Here is a 15,994-nt window from a genome sequence, read left to right on the forward strand (position 1 = left end):
ACTTCATTCCAGAACTGTCTACTGTTCCATCTAACAATAGGTGGCTCTTGGGGGTGAAAAGCTATCGTCATTACACAAAATAAGTGGAAGTTAAAAAATGCCAGTAACTTAATGCCAGAAATGCCAGAGCATTAAAAACGTGGGTGTATTTAAGGCAGAGATAGATAGGTTCTTGATTAGCCACAGCATCAAAGGATATGGAGAGAAGGCAGGGGAGTGGGGATGACTGGAAGAATTGGATCAGCCCATGATTGAACGGCAGAGTAGACTCAATGGGCCAAATGGCCTACTTCTGCTCCTATGTCTTATGGTCTTATAAAGTAGTGAGAGTCTCATCCAGTTCAGGAGCAGATGAAAATGCTTTCATCTTCATTTCAGTTCAGTTTTACTCACTACAATGATACAACAATTGTTAACTGACACAAGTTGCATTAAGGGCTTTAGGAAGAGGGCTAACTTATGTTTCTGTTTATACTGTCATCGCCCTCTGGAAAAGATTATTGAAATGTAGTGAGAATTAATTCTCTACAGTGTTAGTAAACAGAGTCAGGCAAGTTTCTGAGCTGAGCCAATATGGCTAGTTATTAAGGAGGGAATGCCAGTCACCAGTGTTTAGTTCATTGCCTTAGCAACCAGGAATTTCCCAACATGCTTTTGACCCCGTCACCTGTATCCCGCCATCCCACAGTTTTCTTTGTGCATAAAGCACTGGGACACTACAGCACACAGCTGTTTGATTTTCACATTGTATGGATTTAATGAACTTGATAGATCTTCCAAGACTGCTCTTGAGAAGCAGTTAGAAATTTCAGCAGTCACTTACAAATAAAAGTGAGAAATGTGAATTAGGAGAGTCTGATGGCCTTTCACATTTATATTCATTCTTTGATCTGATCAAGTGACCATCAGTTTTGAAGAAAGACGGCAAGCAAACAAGTCACTGCTGCCAAGTTTTAATCCTTGAAGCTCTGTCACTCTGTCATTAAGTTTTGAGTTAGTCAAGAGGCACAGTTGGCCTGCTACTGAGGGTCACTCATCCAGGATGGGCTTGGTATTCCCCTCTGTGTGCCAATCTGTCTGGAGTTAGAGGCCTGAGGAAAAAAATGCCAGTAAACTAAAAATAACTCAAAAAAAACACTGGATATTTCACATCTGTAATGAGGTCAAATTTAAAAGTCACAGTGCAAAGAAACCAGAAACATCCAGTTGTTTTGTAAAAGCAGTACTTGACTGCATTATGGTACAAGCTCAATGTCAAGGAGAAGTTAATGAATGCAGATTCTAAACACTGTAGGGTCCAATTTTTCATTACAGTCCACTGTGGGCTTCAGACATGCCTCCTGGCTGCACAAAGTGAATAATTACCACAGTTCAAGAATCTGAACTCAGTGAGTGAAGTTGGAGTTGGTTTATTTTAAAAATAATAATATTTAAGGGAACGTTGCAATCTGGACTCCTTTTCAACATCAAATCATTGCAAAGAATTATCTCGTTAAATTATTCCTTGATGATTTCTTAATATTTGTCTGTGAACAGCAAATCCCAGAGAGGGAGCAGTTAGACTGAACTACTAAAACATCAGGGATATTATTAAATATATCACTCGGGAAGACCACAGTCTTCTACTGATGTAGTGCAACAACAAAGATTGTGATATCAATACCCCCCATCATCCTTCTAATCAACATCATAGAACTTTATTTTTAAAAAACTGTTAATAAACAGGAACAATTTTTAAAAAACACCAACAGATTTGTTTGTCAATTAAATTAAGACAATGCAAAAAGCCAATAAAATCTATCCAAACATTTTGGTTCAAGCCAAAGGGCTGCAATCAAAAATCTCAACTTAATGGCCTAATTCTGCTCTGATGTCATGTGGTCTTAAGGGTGCATTTTACCAGTTGACCCACCATCTCTACACAAACACCTTTCAGGTCACACCAAAACAGTTCAGTGCTCTTGCTTTTTTTTTGCTCACCTCATTGACTCAAGGCTAGTGCCAGTAGTGGAGTAAGTTGTGACCAAACTAGTGCCACATCTTATTGTCAGTAATAACCATTAAATCTCCTTCAAACAAATAGTTTAGACATCTCCTTCGAGCAAGGGGTTTAGATGGGTGGAGTTGGTTAGGTGTGTTCAAGGTGGTTTCCTGATGCAACATCAGATAAGCCAACGACAGCCATCTACAACCACCATTTGCTTTCTGTGGGCAAGCCAATTCTGGATCCACAAAGCAAGATCTCCTTGGATCCCATGACTGCACTTGATCTGGTATTGGGAAACGAACCTGGTCAGCTCTCTCAGAGGTAGAGCACCTTGGAGGTGGTGATCACATCTCTGTCTGCTCCCATCCCTCTCCAGCACTATGGTAAAGGAGATAGTTTGGGAACACATTTAATTGGGGTAGGGGGAAATATGATGCTATTAGGCTGGAGCTTGGGAGCAGATGTTGCAGGGAAATGCATGGCAGAAATGTGGCAAATGTTCAGGCAATATTTGCATGGCATTCTACATAGATGCATTCCATTGAGGCAGAAAAAGAATGGTAGGGTAAAAGAACCATGGTATACAAAGGATATGGAAAATCTAGTTAAGAAGAAAACCTCACAAAAGATTCAAGAAACAAGGTACTGATAGAGTTCTAGAAAATTACAAGGTTGCCAGGAAAGAGCTTAAGAATGAAATTAGGAGAGCTAGAAGGGGCCACGAGAAGGCATTGGCGAGCAGGATTAAGGAAAACCCTACATCCTACAAGGATGTGAAGAGCAAGAGGATGAGCCGTGAGGGAAAAGGACCAATCAGGTGCGATAGTGGAAACGTGCTTGGAGTCAGAGGAGGTAGTGGAGGTACTTAATGAATACTTTGCTTCAGTATTCACCAGGCAATTGTGGGGATGACTTACAGCGAACTGAAACACCTGAGCATATAGACATTAAGAAAGAGGATGTGATGGAGCTTTTGAAAAGCATTGTTAGATAAGTCACCGGGACCGGATGAGATATACCCCAAGCTACTGTGGACGGTAAGGGAGGAGATTGCTGAGCCTCTAATGATGGTCATTGCATCATCAATAGGGACAGGAGAAGTACAGGAGGACAGAAGGGTTGCAAATGTTGTTCCCTTGTTCAAGAAAGGGAGTAGAGATAACCCAGGAAATTATAGACCTGTGAGTCTTACTTCAGTGGTAGGCAAGTTGTTGGAAAGGACACCGAGAGGCAGGATTATGAGCATTTGGAGAGACCTAACCCAATTAGGGATAGTCAGCATTGTTTTGTCAAGGGCAGGTCATGCCTTATGAGCCTGATTGAATTCCTTGAGGATGTATTAAAACACATTAAAGGTAGAGCAGTGGATGTAGTGTATATAGAGTTCAGTAAGGCATTTGATAAGATTCCCCATGCCAGGCTCATTCAGAAAGTAAGGTGGCATGGGATCCAAGGAGACCTTGCTTTATGGATCCAGAATTGGCTTGCCCACAGAAAGCAAATGGTGGTTGTAGATGGCTCGTATTCTGCATGGGGTCAGTGACCTGTGGTGTTCTGCAGGGATCTGTTCTGGGACACCTGCTCTTTGTGATTTTTATAAATGACCTGAACGAAGAAGTAGAAGGATGGGTTAGTAAGTTTACTGATGACACAAAGTTTGGGGGTGTTGTGGATAGTGTGGAGGGCTGTCAGAGGTTACATCAAGACATCGATAGGATGCAGAACTGGGCTGAGAAATGGTAGATGGATTTCAACCCAGATAAGTGTGAAGTGGTTCATTTTGGTAGATCAAATTTGAAGACAGAATATAGTATTAATGGCAAGACTCTTGGCAGTGTGGAGGATCAGAGAGATCTTGGGATGTGTATCCACAGGACACCCAAAGCTGCTACACAGGTTGACAGTGTTGTTAAGAAAGCAAGTGGTGTGTTGGCATTCATCAACCCTGGGATTGAGGTCAGGAGCCATGAGGTAATATTACAGCTATATAAGACCTTGATCAGACCCCACTTGGAGTACTGTGTTCAATTCTGGTCACCTCACTACAGGAAGGATGTGGACACTATAGAGAGTGCAGAGGAGATTTATAAGGATGTTGCCTGGATTGGAGGGCGTACCTTATGAGAATAGGTTGAGTGAACTTGGCCTTTTCTCCTTGGAGTGATGGAGGATGAGAGGTGACCTGATAGAGGCGTACAAGATGAGAGGCATCGATTGTGTGGATAGCCAAAGGCTTTTTCCAAGGTTGAAAAGGCTAACATGAGGGCGCATAATCTTAAGCTGCTTGGAAATGGGTACCGAGGGGATGTCAGGAGTAAGTTTTTCCACACAGAGAGTGGTGGGTGTGTGGAATGCACTGCCAGTGAAGCTGGTAGAGGCAGATACAATAGGGTCTTTTAAAAGACTCTTAGGTAGGTACATGGAGCTTAGAAAAATAGAAGGTTATGCGGTAGGGTGATTCCAGGTAGTTTCTAGAGTAGGTCACATGGTCAGCACAACATTGTGGGCCGAAGGGCCTGTAATGTGCTGTAGATTTCTATGTTTAATATCTTCCCAAACAAGAACAAAAAAAAATTGCAGAATCAAATACTTAACCAAGTTAGTCATTCTTGCCTCAAGATTCTGCAGAAATAATCACTGTTGTATATCTGCACTGATAAGATTAGATCCAGGAATACCAAGCCAGCTTTGAACAATCTGACTATAGATTTATACAGGTATGTGTAATTATAAAATAAAGGGCTATTGAAATTTGCAACAGCTTAGCAGAAGTGGAATCACAATGTAGTGGAATTGAAGGACAAATGTATGCAGAAGAGAAATTTGGCATATGAAACCAGATTATTGTAATGCAGTTGGAAGGATCTCATTGCATGGAGATGTCAGTTATTTTCCTCTGTATTAACTGTTTATGAAGTGTAGTCACTTTTGCAATTGCCTACAAACTGTAATAGCATTTCTTGAGGTCATTGCTGGCCTGATATTTTTCCATCTACTTCAATCATTAACTCTACTCATGCATTCCACAACCACTTTGTAAATAATGTTTCTCTACCCCCAGCCTACATCCCCACAATTATATCTTTTAACTACACCTCCTAGAATCTTTAATCTCAGAACAGTTTTAAGCTACAACGACGGAATGAAGCATCTCCTGTTTTGAAAGAAAGTACTGGTTTTTAAAAGGCATTTTTAAATAATACTTTGTTCGTTGGTTTCGGTCTGGCAGAGTGAGTTTTTCCAAACTCGATTTTTATTCTGCTCATCACAACCTCTCTGACAATTAAACATGGCTTATTTTCATTCAAACCCAGCAAATGCACATTCCCATCACAGAACTGTTACAAGTATCTGGGAAATGTGACAAAATACAGATTCTTAAACCTGCTAGCAGTTTATCAGCAGAGCAAACCTTCCTTGAATTGAGTATTCCAAAATTCCTGGTGAAAAATTGTCTGGTAGATTGATTTGTCAGGCTTTTTATATAAACAAAATGAACAACTGTGACTACTTTTTCCAATATCGGTTACTTGGAAACCAATGTAAGGAAAGTAATCCAGTCAGAAAGAATAGAGTAGTCTCCAATTAAAACAAGTTTGTTCTGAAGATACACATAATATCTAGTAGCAAGCCCTGCTCAGAAAGAAAGTCAGCTACTCATTGAATGAAGTCATATTTAAGTACTTAATAGAAAAATTAAATTCCCACAATTAATTACATAGACTTTTTTTTATTGTGCTCTACAAAATCACATCTGTGAACCTGCCACAATCGCATTGTTCTTCTCTGCTCTAACAATCATTATCTTTGACTAACAATATTAATCATAGTTCAGGCCAGGTGCAGTTAAACGTATTCTTTTGACAAACAACTACAGTGTTCAACCAAATTCCGAGTAAACTTGTCTGTGCCAACATACATTTATCCTCAGTATCAGGTTTAGTCACAGACACAAGTCGTGAAATTTATTATTCTGTGGCAGCAGTACAGAGCAGGCTTAACAAATTACTATATGGTACAATAAGATTGAATAAACAGTGTTCATGAGTTCATGGACTGCTCAGAAATCTGATGGCAAAGTGGGAGAAGCTGTACCTAAAACACTGATTGTGCGCCTCCTGTACATCCTCCCTGATGGCAGTAATAAGATATGCCCCAGACAGTGAGGGTCCTTCATGGTCGATACTGTTTCCTTGAGGCACTATCCTTTGAAGACATTCTTGATGGTACCCATGACAAAGCTGACTAAGCCTCTTACAATCCTGTTCATTGATTCCCTCATACCAGACAGTGATGTAACGACAGTACATGTATAGAAAGTTGCTAGTATTTAATGGCATACGAAATCTCCTCAAACTCCTATTGTAGCATACTTTATTTCACACAGGTATTGCCCAGAAAAAGATTTTTTTTTAAAACAACAAAATGTGACAAAAATGTTTATGCCTTTCCCTAATGAAAAATAAAGCTGACTGGATTTCACCTGTACAATGGCTTTGTCTTCTAATGGAGAGGGCCTAGAAACACATCAACGCCAGGAAAAATTAATCATTTGTTTGGTGTGTGTGGCAAACCCAAAAATGTGCACATAAATAAAAAAAATACAGGTGCACATATATTGTTTACAACTATACACACAAGATATCAGCTTGTCACATTCCTTTACCTCCTCCTGTGTACACTCTCTTCACTTCAGCTTCAACATTCAAAATAGCTTGGTTTACATCATGTTTGAATGGATGTGCTAAGATATCACAATTTTTAAATCAAATAGCTTCTTCCAGTGCTGAATGTAGACTGCCTATTCCTTAAAAATCACCACAGAGGGCAGAGTAAACATAGGCCCTTGAGATAAAACGTGGCAGGGCAGAAAAATGAATGCTTGTGTAACAGGTAAAATAGTGAACATTACTTTGTAAAATTCATCCCTTGATAAAAGTGAGGTTCTGTAACCTGACCGTCAGTAGATCACAACAGACCACGTGGATGCTCCACACGATCCAAGAAATTCAATGTTACCCAAGAAATGATGACACTTTCATTGTAAATGTGCAAAATGAATTTTAAATAGAAAATTATACTTGATTATTTTTTTAAACTTTTATTCAAATGGTATCAATTCAGATTATACATTTTGTTTTGTTATTGTTTCGAGTTTAATGTAAATTATCAAAGTACAAATACCTAAGTGGCCACTTTATTAGGCACCTCCTATACCCAATAAAGTGGCCGCTGAGTGCATTTTCATGATCTTCTGCTGCTATAGTCCACCCACTTCAAGCATCGACATGCCTTGTGTTCAGAGATTCTCTTCTGCACACCAGTGGTGTAACACACAATTATTTGAGTTACTATTGCCTTCCTATCAACTTGAACCAGTCTGGCCAATCTCCTCTGACCTCTCTCATGAACAAGGCATTTGGCCTGCTCACTGGATTTTCATAGGTTTTTGCACAGTTTATTCCCTGTCAACTGCAGTCTTGTGTTTGCTTACAGGCCATAACCTTCAGCTGTCAATTTGCGTGCACTTCTGTTAACACAATAAATTATTGCAACAGCCTCTTAGGAAGACATTATCCCAAAACATGTTTTTGAAGTATGGGGAAGTTTTCCACAAATCATGGCAAGTATTTATCACTCAAGAAACATCTGGACAAATCACAGATTAAGGGTCAATGCAATGCACATCTTGCTTGTTGAGTCTCCTATACTTCAAAACTTTTAATTTGATGTGAAACACTTCATCCTGTAACTTTTTTTCCAGGATATACCCAGATCATAAAAGGTGTTGAGTACACTATATCTCTTTCACTTAAAAAGTCTGCCTGGAATTAATTAATGATGATTGGACCATGAGAACAGTTGATACTTCTGGCTGCAAGATCCTTAAGTTGGGGTGGGACTGGGCAGGGGCAGGTTAAGATTCTATCTTCTGGTCCAGTCTGCAGATACCGAGAACAGCCATATAAGGTAACGTCTTAAAATAAAAGTAGCTAAATGGATATGTTAAGTGGTATTCTGGCTCTGGAAATGGAGGCAGAGGGGTTTAGGGAAAGAATTCAATAAATTAGGCCTAATTCAGATAACCCAAGAGCCAATGGCTGAGTGACTTATAAAAGTAAACAGGCCCGCAAGAGGCAGAATGGGATTAAGTTTGGATACTGACAGCTGTTCTGAAGCTCGTGCAGGTTTTAGATGGGAAAAAAAATTGTAATTCTGATCTTCACTTTTGCAATAACGATCAAGGATTTTAGCAGCCAACGGCAAAGTGCACTGTTTTGTTTTGGTCAATGATTCAGCTCAGCGTAAAATTCTAAATTTGATTTGGATCAATGAGCTGGAGCTTTTTCCAGAAAAACTGCCAGTATCCTAACTTAAATCCATTCTGTCTCTTGCCGATTCTTTAATTTAAAAAAAAATCACTATCATTGGTTCTTGGGTCATCTGATTTTGTCCTAGTTTATTAAATCCTTGAACTCAGGAACAAACTTTGTTCTGGGATTGAAGATAAAAGGCAATGACATGAGGAAATGTTAACAAACATGAGCAAATCTTGCCTTGTTTAATGCAAGAATTGGCACAGTGATGGGTGAGATAGTGTGCATTCTCAGCTCAAACCCAGAATCAGCCATTGTATTTGTTTAAAAAAATGACTTCGACCCAAGAGCAGGGTGTAAACAATAAAACAAGAGGGAATAATGGTCCACAGAGGGAACAATGTGAACACATGAAAAGATAATTATATTTCTACAATTGTACAGTTAAAATTTGAATTAGTTGAGGTTAAGTAAAGCTCTGTCCAGTTGGATAATACCAGAAAATCAGACTTTGGATCAAAGTAAACACAGGTCTGGATTTGATGACAACACTTTTTGAAGAAAAAAAAGTGGTGCTTTACCAAATTAAGCAACAAGGAAATGTAGCTTGAAGGGGTTGATAGTAGTTAAGAACGGGGAACTGATACCATTGCCAGCCAACGTGGAGGCAAGAAGCAGAAGTTGTCATGGGAGCACCACGTGGCCTTTGTAGACAAGATGAACTTGGATAGGTATGAGGAAACAAGACGCTGAAAAAGGATGCTGAGAAAAATAAATAAATACCTTGCTGCTGGAGCAGTTTCTAAAGTTCCATCTGACAAAAGTTAGAATAATAAAAACCATTTAAAATCAAAACAATGCCTCTCAGGGTCATATCAGAGAGCATTACTTCGTGCAAAGCTTTGCCAGTTTAATTTTGGTTCTACTTTGTAATTAATTTTAATAATGTTTAATACCCACTCCCCTTCCTCCTTATTAAAGTGGAAAGCAATAGGCTCACAGGAAACTGTAGGAAATTCAGCTCATTAAGTGCCATCTATGATTGAAATAAGCCTGGATAAAGCATGTCTGTTCTATTTATCTGATTTATTCATACATTTTATTATTCTATCAATAATAAACCTGGACAACTTATTTAATCCCAAAACACCCACAGCTTTCAGGGAAATCATTCTAGATATACCATATCTCTAATGAAGTTATGTTTCCTGGGATTAGCTATGGATTAACTTTAGTAGATTAAAGTCGTCCCCTCCACATACTCCTGTGCCCTCAAAATATTTTCCATTTTAAGACAATAAAGAGAACAAACTGTAAATTTACAGTCGTTTGTGAAATGGAAAGATTTTGACACTGACAAACAGTGGTAAAACTTTTCCACATCGCATTAACTTTATGTACAATTAGCAACATACACAATTACAGCAAATTCAATCGTGTTTCGATTCCTCGCCCGAGGGAAAAACTCGTCCTGATGCAAAATCCACCTGAAGTATTTAAACTGAGGAGGGTGTGGCTGACCACAAGGCAAAGCCCGAATAATATTCATCGATTTCTAGCCTAACAATCTGGTCCAGGTGAAGGATCTCGACTGGCTGTTTTCTCTCTACAGACGTTGCCCGGCCCATTGAACTCCTCCAGCAGTTTTCGTTGTTTTTTCTTCCCCCCTACAGATTCCAGCATCTGCAGTCTCCGAATTTAATTAAACCAAAGTTAATTGAAACAACTGCCCAGAAAGGGCATCAATCGAAGCCGGCACTCGACATGCAGCAAAAAGAAAACTTGCTGCTGGAACAACTCAGCCGTCAGTCTCTCCATGTACACATTTTGTTTTACAGCCGAGGGACCAGTAAAATTCATTCTGCCCAAAAATCACCAACCTAAATTATTAGGATGCTGCCTGAAAATGAAGGGTATTTTCAGCATTTTCTGATTATTTTCAACACCTGCGGTAATTTATTTCTGGAGTAATATTATTGGCCTAGATTACAGTTTAATACAGGAAACAATGGCAGTCAAACCTGCTAACATTTCCCCTATTCTGCGCATAACGCTGCTTCCATTTTCGCACATGCGATTACAAGTTACAGTAATGTAATACAAGCCAAACAAAAAAAATGCAAATAAGCCACAGACTACAGAGAAAAGAAATACCCCAAAACAATCAATTTAGAAAGCCAGGCGAAAGTTGTACACCCCTGTCGCCACCAGGGAACTATCTATACACCTTGGAGTTAAGAACTAAAAGTCAACTCCCTGATATCACATCGTGTTTAATGTTACTATGACACTTGGTTAACCGAAAAGTTGAGAAATAAAAGTACAGCATCGTTCTGTACAAAAAGAAATCCAAATTACCAGAGGGGTGTTCACATCAGCAACACTATCCGGGACGGCGGGAGGCAAGCGCGTAAAGATTGCAACACCTCGCATTCCTCTTTAGAGGAAAGGATAAATTTGCCCTCCCTTGTTTTGTGGATGTAAAGACACAAGACAGAAGCCGAAAGACTTATCAGTGTGTCTAATACTCACAACTACTCCTCGCCGTCTCCGTACTGGCAGGTACACGAGTGCTGGCCCTGGGCACGGTTACAGGAGGAGGGGCGGGCGCTGCTCGGCGCTCCGCGGGGCTCCATTGGTCCGTGCGTCGCGTCCCTGTTCCGGAAGTCTGGCGCTCATGGGCGAAAGCGGCCATCAATCAGCCTCGGTAAATGACACTCATAACCCTCCTACTGAAGTCACTTTTGCGCCGCGGAGCTGCCGTTGCCCTTAAATGGGAGATTCCCGGAGAATGGGATTCCCAGAACAGGCTGGCGTATTTACCGTGTGCAAGGTCCAATCGCCTTCACGCTTCCGTGGCATGTGTGTTTTAAACCTTGTGTTGTCAGCACTATGTGTCTGTTTAGTTTGTTTCTCTGTCATAATGCATTGGTGGTGCCTAACCGGCTGTGCCTGGCCATGTCGATGCCTTCTCTGTAGTTGTGTACGTATGTGGTTGAGGGTTCTGCCTGGCTGTAGCTGCGTGTATCTTTGTCTACATTGGATTTATGTTTCCCTCACTCTTGAAGCAGGTTTAGGGGTTTTGGTGGATCTGTGCTTGGCTGGGTGGCAGATTGTTTTTGCGGAAGTATGTTGAATACTGTGTGTGTGTGTGTGTGTGTGTGTGTGTGTGTGTGTGTGTGTGTGTGTGTGTGTGTGTGTGTGTGTGTGTGTGTGTGTGTGTGTGTGTGTGTGTGTGTGTGTGTTATACGAATGTGATACCGGCAATTCAAGCGTTATGGTTGGTTTTAGAAGACGAATCCCCTGTCACAAGTATCCCATTATGTTGCAAATATAACCTTAAAGTTGAAAGCAAAATACAGTAAAACATGGGACCAGGATTCGGCCATTCGGCCACACACGGGATTAGTGATTATACGCTCACAAAGATCAGCATTTCTAAGCGAGAATCAGCTCTGTTTCACATTTCACAAACTTCCTTCATTAATCTTTTCCCAGTTTTATTGAGACAGGATTAGTCACTTACAACTATACCAAGATCTGTCACTTGCAGACAGATAATTTTTCATTTTAAGAGGTCCTACTGTTATGTGTATCACATTTTCCTTATTAAAATTAGGTTTTTTTACTTGCCCATTTTTTTGCTATTTTAACACGTACTCTTTGTCTTCTGAATTCCATTTTTTTAAAAAAAATTCACTGCTGCACTTCATTCCTTTTGTACTGTAAGATGACGAGTTCGGTATTCCTTCGGCTACGGCCAATCTGATGGAAATATTCACCTCTGTGTTCAGTTGTAGTAAATTCCGCATTGAGACTGTATGATTTCCAACCAACAGTTTATTAACTTTCATCGCACGCCAGCCCTTCTCTGTGGTTTGACAGTAGCTTGCAATCCAATCCAATATTGCACCCACTTGCACTGCAGCAACGGCACCACAAATAAGCTGTTTGTCTCAGTTTGGATTATATTCAAACCCAATGCACATTGTTTTAACCAAATACATCAACTTCCATCCAATATTAATTAAAGTCTTTCTATTGCACAGGACTCAAAGATATATTAAAACTGTAATGAACTGTTTTGAGTTGAAAACCACAGCAAGAAAACAAAACATTTAATACAAGATACAAATATCAGAAATCCTCAATAAAGGATGAAGCTTCTGGATGTGTTTCATTTGAGTGTTAGGCCGCATGCATTCTGGAAAAAAGGATCATGCACAACTTGCTTTTGTATAAAACCTTTTTCTCCCCCCCCCACCCCCACCCCCAAACAGGACTTTTGATGCATTTGTCTGGATTGTGGCAAAGTGGCAGACATCCACAAAGTGGCATTAACACAGCAGACAAAGCAACGTATTTTGGAATAACACACACACAAAATGCTGTCCGCATCAATAGGAGAGGGATAAAAAGTTGATGTTTCAGGTCAATATCCTTCATCAGGACTGGAAGGGAAGGGAAGAAGGTAGAAAAAGTTCGGGGTGGGTAATGAGCACAAATGGGCGGGTGATAGGTGAAAACAGGTAAGGAGAGAGGTGGGTGGATGGGGGAGGGGAATAAAGTGGAAAGTTGGAAGGTGATAGATGGAGGTCATAAAAGGCTGGAGGAGGAGGAATTATAGGAGACACTGTGGACCATGAGAGAAAGGGAAGGAGGAAGTGCACCAAAGGTAGGTGATGGTCAATTAGGGAAAAGAGTTAAGAGGGTAGTCAGAATGGGGAATGGGGAAACAGAAGCAGAAGGGGGTTAGAGAAATTAATTTTCCTTCCATCAAGTTAGAGACTACCTAGATGGAATATGAGCTGCAGCTCCTCCAGCCTCATCATGACCATAGAGGAGGTAACGGACTGGCACATCAGGATGGGAATGGAAGGTAGAATTAAAATGGATGGCCTCTGGGAAATCCCACTTTGTGTGATGGACAGAGAAAAGGTGCTTGATGAAGTGGTCCTCCAGTTTTTTTCTTCTTCGGCTGTCCATCGATTTTGATGTTGACTGTCACGCCTTGCACAGTAATAAGACAGATGGTACCGTGCTCCCACCATACAGTCTCTCTGGGCTTCCAAATCTGATGCTAAGTGGTAGACAGGAGTGTAACAGACTTCACGGATAAGGAAGCTGCCCCACAGTGACAACTAACTAGTCTAGTGATGCCGTCCGTTGACCAGCACTCTGGTTCCTCCGCATGCCACCAGGGTGGCTGTACCATTGACCCTTTTGGATTCATCTACCACAGACACCATCAGACACCCTGCTGCCGGCGTCCTCATTGGGTGCAGCCTTTGCCTGAAGAGGCATACCCTACAAAATAGCGAAGGCATGCTTACCTCCTTGACTTAGCCAGCCACGATCCTACTACTAGATCTAGTCTAGTAGTACAGCGATGGAACATCACCTTCACGGCTTGGTCAGACCTGCCAGAGAACGAACCTCTGCCATACTTCGCTGATGTTCGGTCAGTATCATTCCTACGCCACGGTGAGGCGCCAAGGTAGGATTTTGTAGGTCCTCCAGTCTATAGAAGGTCTCACTGCTATAGAAGAGGCTGCACTGGGAGCACTGCATACAGTAGGTGACTCCAACAGACTGGCAACTGAAGTGTCACCTCAGCTGGAAGGACTGTTTGGGGCCATGAACAGTGGTGAGGGACGACGTGTAGGGGCAGGTGTCACACTTGCAGGGTTAAGCGTCAGTAGGGAGGGACAAGTGGACAAGGCAGTCACGTAGAGTGTGATTCCTACAGAAAGGATAGAGTAGGTGAGGAAGAAAGATGAATTTAGTAGTAGCATATTTTGGAATATTCACATCATGCAAACCACAGAGAAAACATAAAAGGTTATTACAAGAGAGGAAGTCAACACTAATTAAAATATTGCATGGGGTTTTCTTCCCAATTGTCTAAGATATTATCTCACCATCGAGTAATCATACCAAAACTGAATATGTTTATTACACTGTCATCTGTGCATTTTTACTGGATGAAGGTTGACAGTCACATACACATAACTTATGGTTAAATTGTGACTGCGGTTGGCATCAAATGTTCCATTTGTCAGATCATTCCAACCGTAGCTATTTTAACATGTCAGACCACCTCTTAATTTCTTTACAAAATTTTATATCAGGTTGCCTCCAATGCTCCAGAGAAAAGATCCAGGTTTGTCCAATCTCTCCTTACAGGCAGCATTCTCTAATCCATGCAACATCCTGGTAAACCTCTTTTGCATCCTGTCCAAAGCCTCCACATTCTCCCTGTTTTGATCAGAATGGCCCACAATATTCCAATGTGGCCAAAACTGAATTTTATACAGGTGCAATATGACCGCGAGTTTCAAGGAGACACAAGAGACTGCAGATGCTGGAATTTGGATCAACAAACAAACAATATCTGATGTTTATATTCCACACTCTGACCAGTAAAGATAAGTATGTAGCACACCTTCTTTGCCACCCCAAATACTTGTGTTGCCACTTTCGGAGAGTTCCACTCCAAGATCCCTCTATGCTGATTCTCGCTACAAGTTTGCAGAGAAATAGGTTTTCTCTCTAGAAAATATAAAAATCTTTAAAGAGCCAATTTCCAAATTTGCTTAAATTATCCAAAGAATAATCAACATGAGCAAAACAGCAATTTAAAAATATGCAGAAGAAACCAGGTTATCCATCCCTATAATTTAATGTGATATTTTGAAGGAAATATATAGATGTCCATTAACAATTGAAAAGATGTGCAGGGAAGAGCATTGACCATTACCTGGTGTTACTGTTATTGTTCAAGAGTAAAAAGTTAAAAGTAAATGTATTATCAAAGTACAATACTGTATGCCACTATATACAACCCCAAGATTTGTTTTCTTGCGGGCATACTCAATAAATCCAAGAAATATAATAGAATCAAAGTTTTCCATGTCATGCCAAATCTTCGCAAATTTCTAAGGAAGTGAATAGAGCACTCAGGCTTCACTGAGTGTGCAAGAGGAATGGTGAAAGTGATTGTGAGGTTTTACCTGTTAACAGTGAGGTTGCATTTGGAAAGGTGAATGTAGTCTTAGACATCTGCTCTTTAAAGAACCTCTAAACAGAAAATAGAAATAAATAAATGAAGCAAATATTTATCTTGCTTCCCAGTGGTGAACAGCAAAGTAACTCTGAAAGTACAGTCACCATATAAATGTAAGGAAGTCATATAGACTTCAAAAGGGATTTGGTGGAGTGAATAATGATAAGTTATTACTACTAGCAGATTTTAGTACACTATGGTTCCATTTATAATAAGGGAGTAAGATGAGATTTTTTAAAAACATATACACAAACACTAGAGATTCTGCAGATGCTGGAAGTCCAGAGTAATACACACAAAATGCTGGAGGAACTCAGTCGATTTGAGATCATCTATGGAGAGGAATAAGCAGACTGTTCATTCCTCTCCATAGAAAGTTGCCGGACCTGAGTTCCTCTAGCATTTTGTGTGTGTTATTCCATTTTTAAAGATATTTATAACAGAAAGGAAAGTAGAATAACTTATGTAATTAGTCAACAAAAAAGCTTCTATGATGATGGAAGAGGAGGAAATTGAGACTGGTTAGTTTTATCTTTCAACCTCAATTGTTGTCATAGGCATGCAAACACAGGGTATAAATACCATGAAAATTAGCCTTTTGCAATGGTGGCACAGTGCAGAGAG

The 15,994-nt window shown here is 40.3% G+C and overlaps 1 protein-coding gene across 4 annotated transcripts in view; it reads right to left on the minus strand.

Annotated features, from left to right (window-relative positions):
* The window catches only part of LOC134357941 (tubulin polymerization-promoting protein), a 48,333-nt gene extending 37,279 nt beyond the window's left edge, over positions 1–11,054 (minus strand). For 2 of the 4 annotated variants that reach the window (XM_063069736.1, XM_063069734.1), the window contains exon 1: positions 10,663–10,826. In XM_063069736.1, coding sequence (XP_062925806.1) covers positions 10,663–10,737 — 75 coding nt within the window. In that variant the 5' untranslated portion in view covers positions 10,738–10,826. The other 2 variants (XM_063069735.1, XM_063069737.1) reach the window with 2 other exon arrangements.
* Positions 11,055–15,994: the final 4,940 nt, after the last annotated feature.

This window comes from Mobula hypostoma, chromosome 17, assembly GCF_963921235.1.
Source record: "Mobula hypostoma chromosome 17, sMobHyp1.1, whole genome shotgun sequence".
Lineage (NCBI taxonomy): Eukaryota > Metazoa > Chordata > Chondrichthyes > Myliobatiformes > Myliobatidae > Mobula > Mobula hypostoma.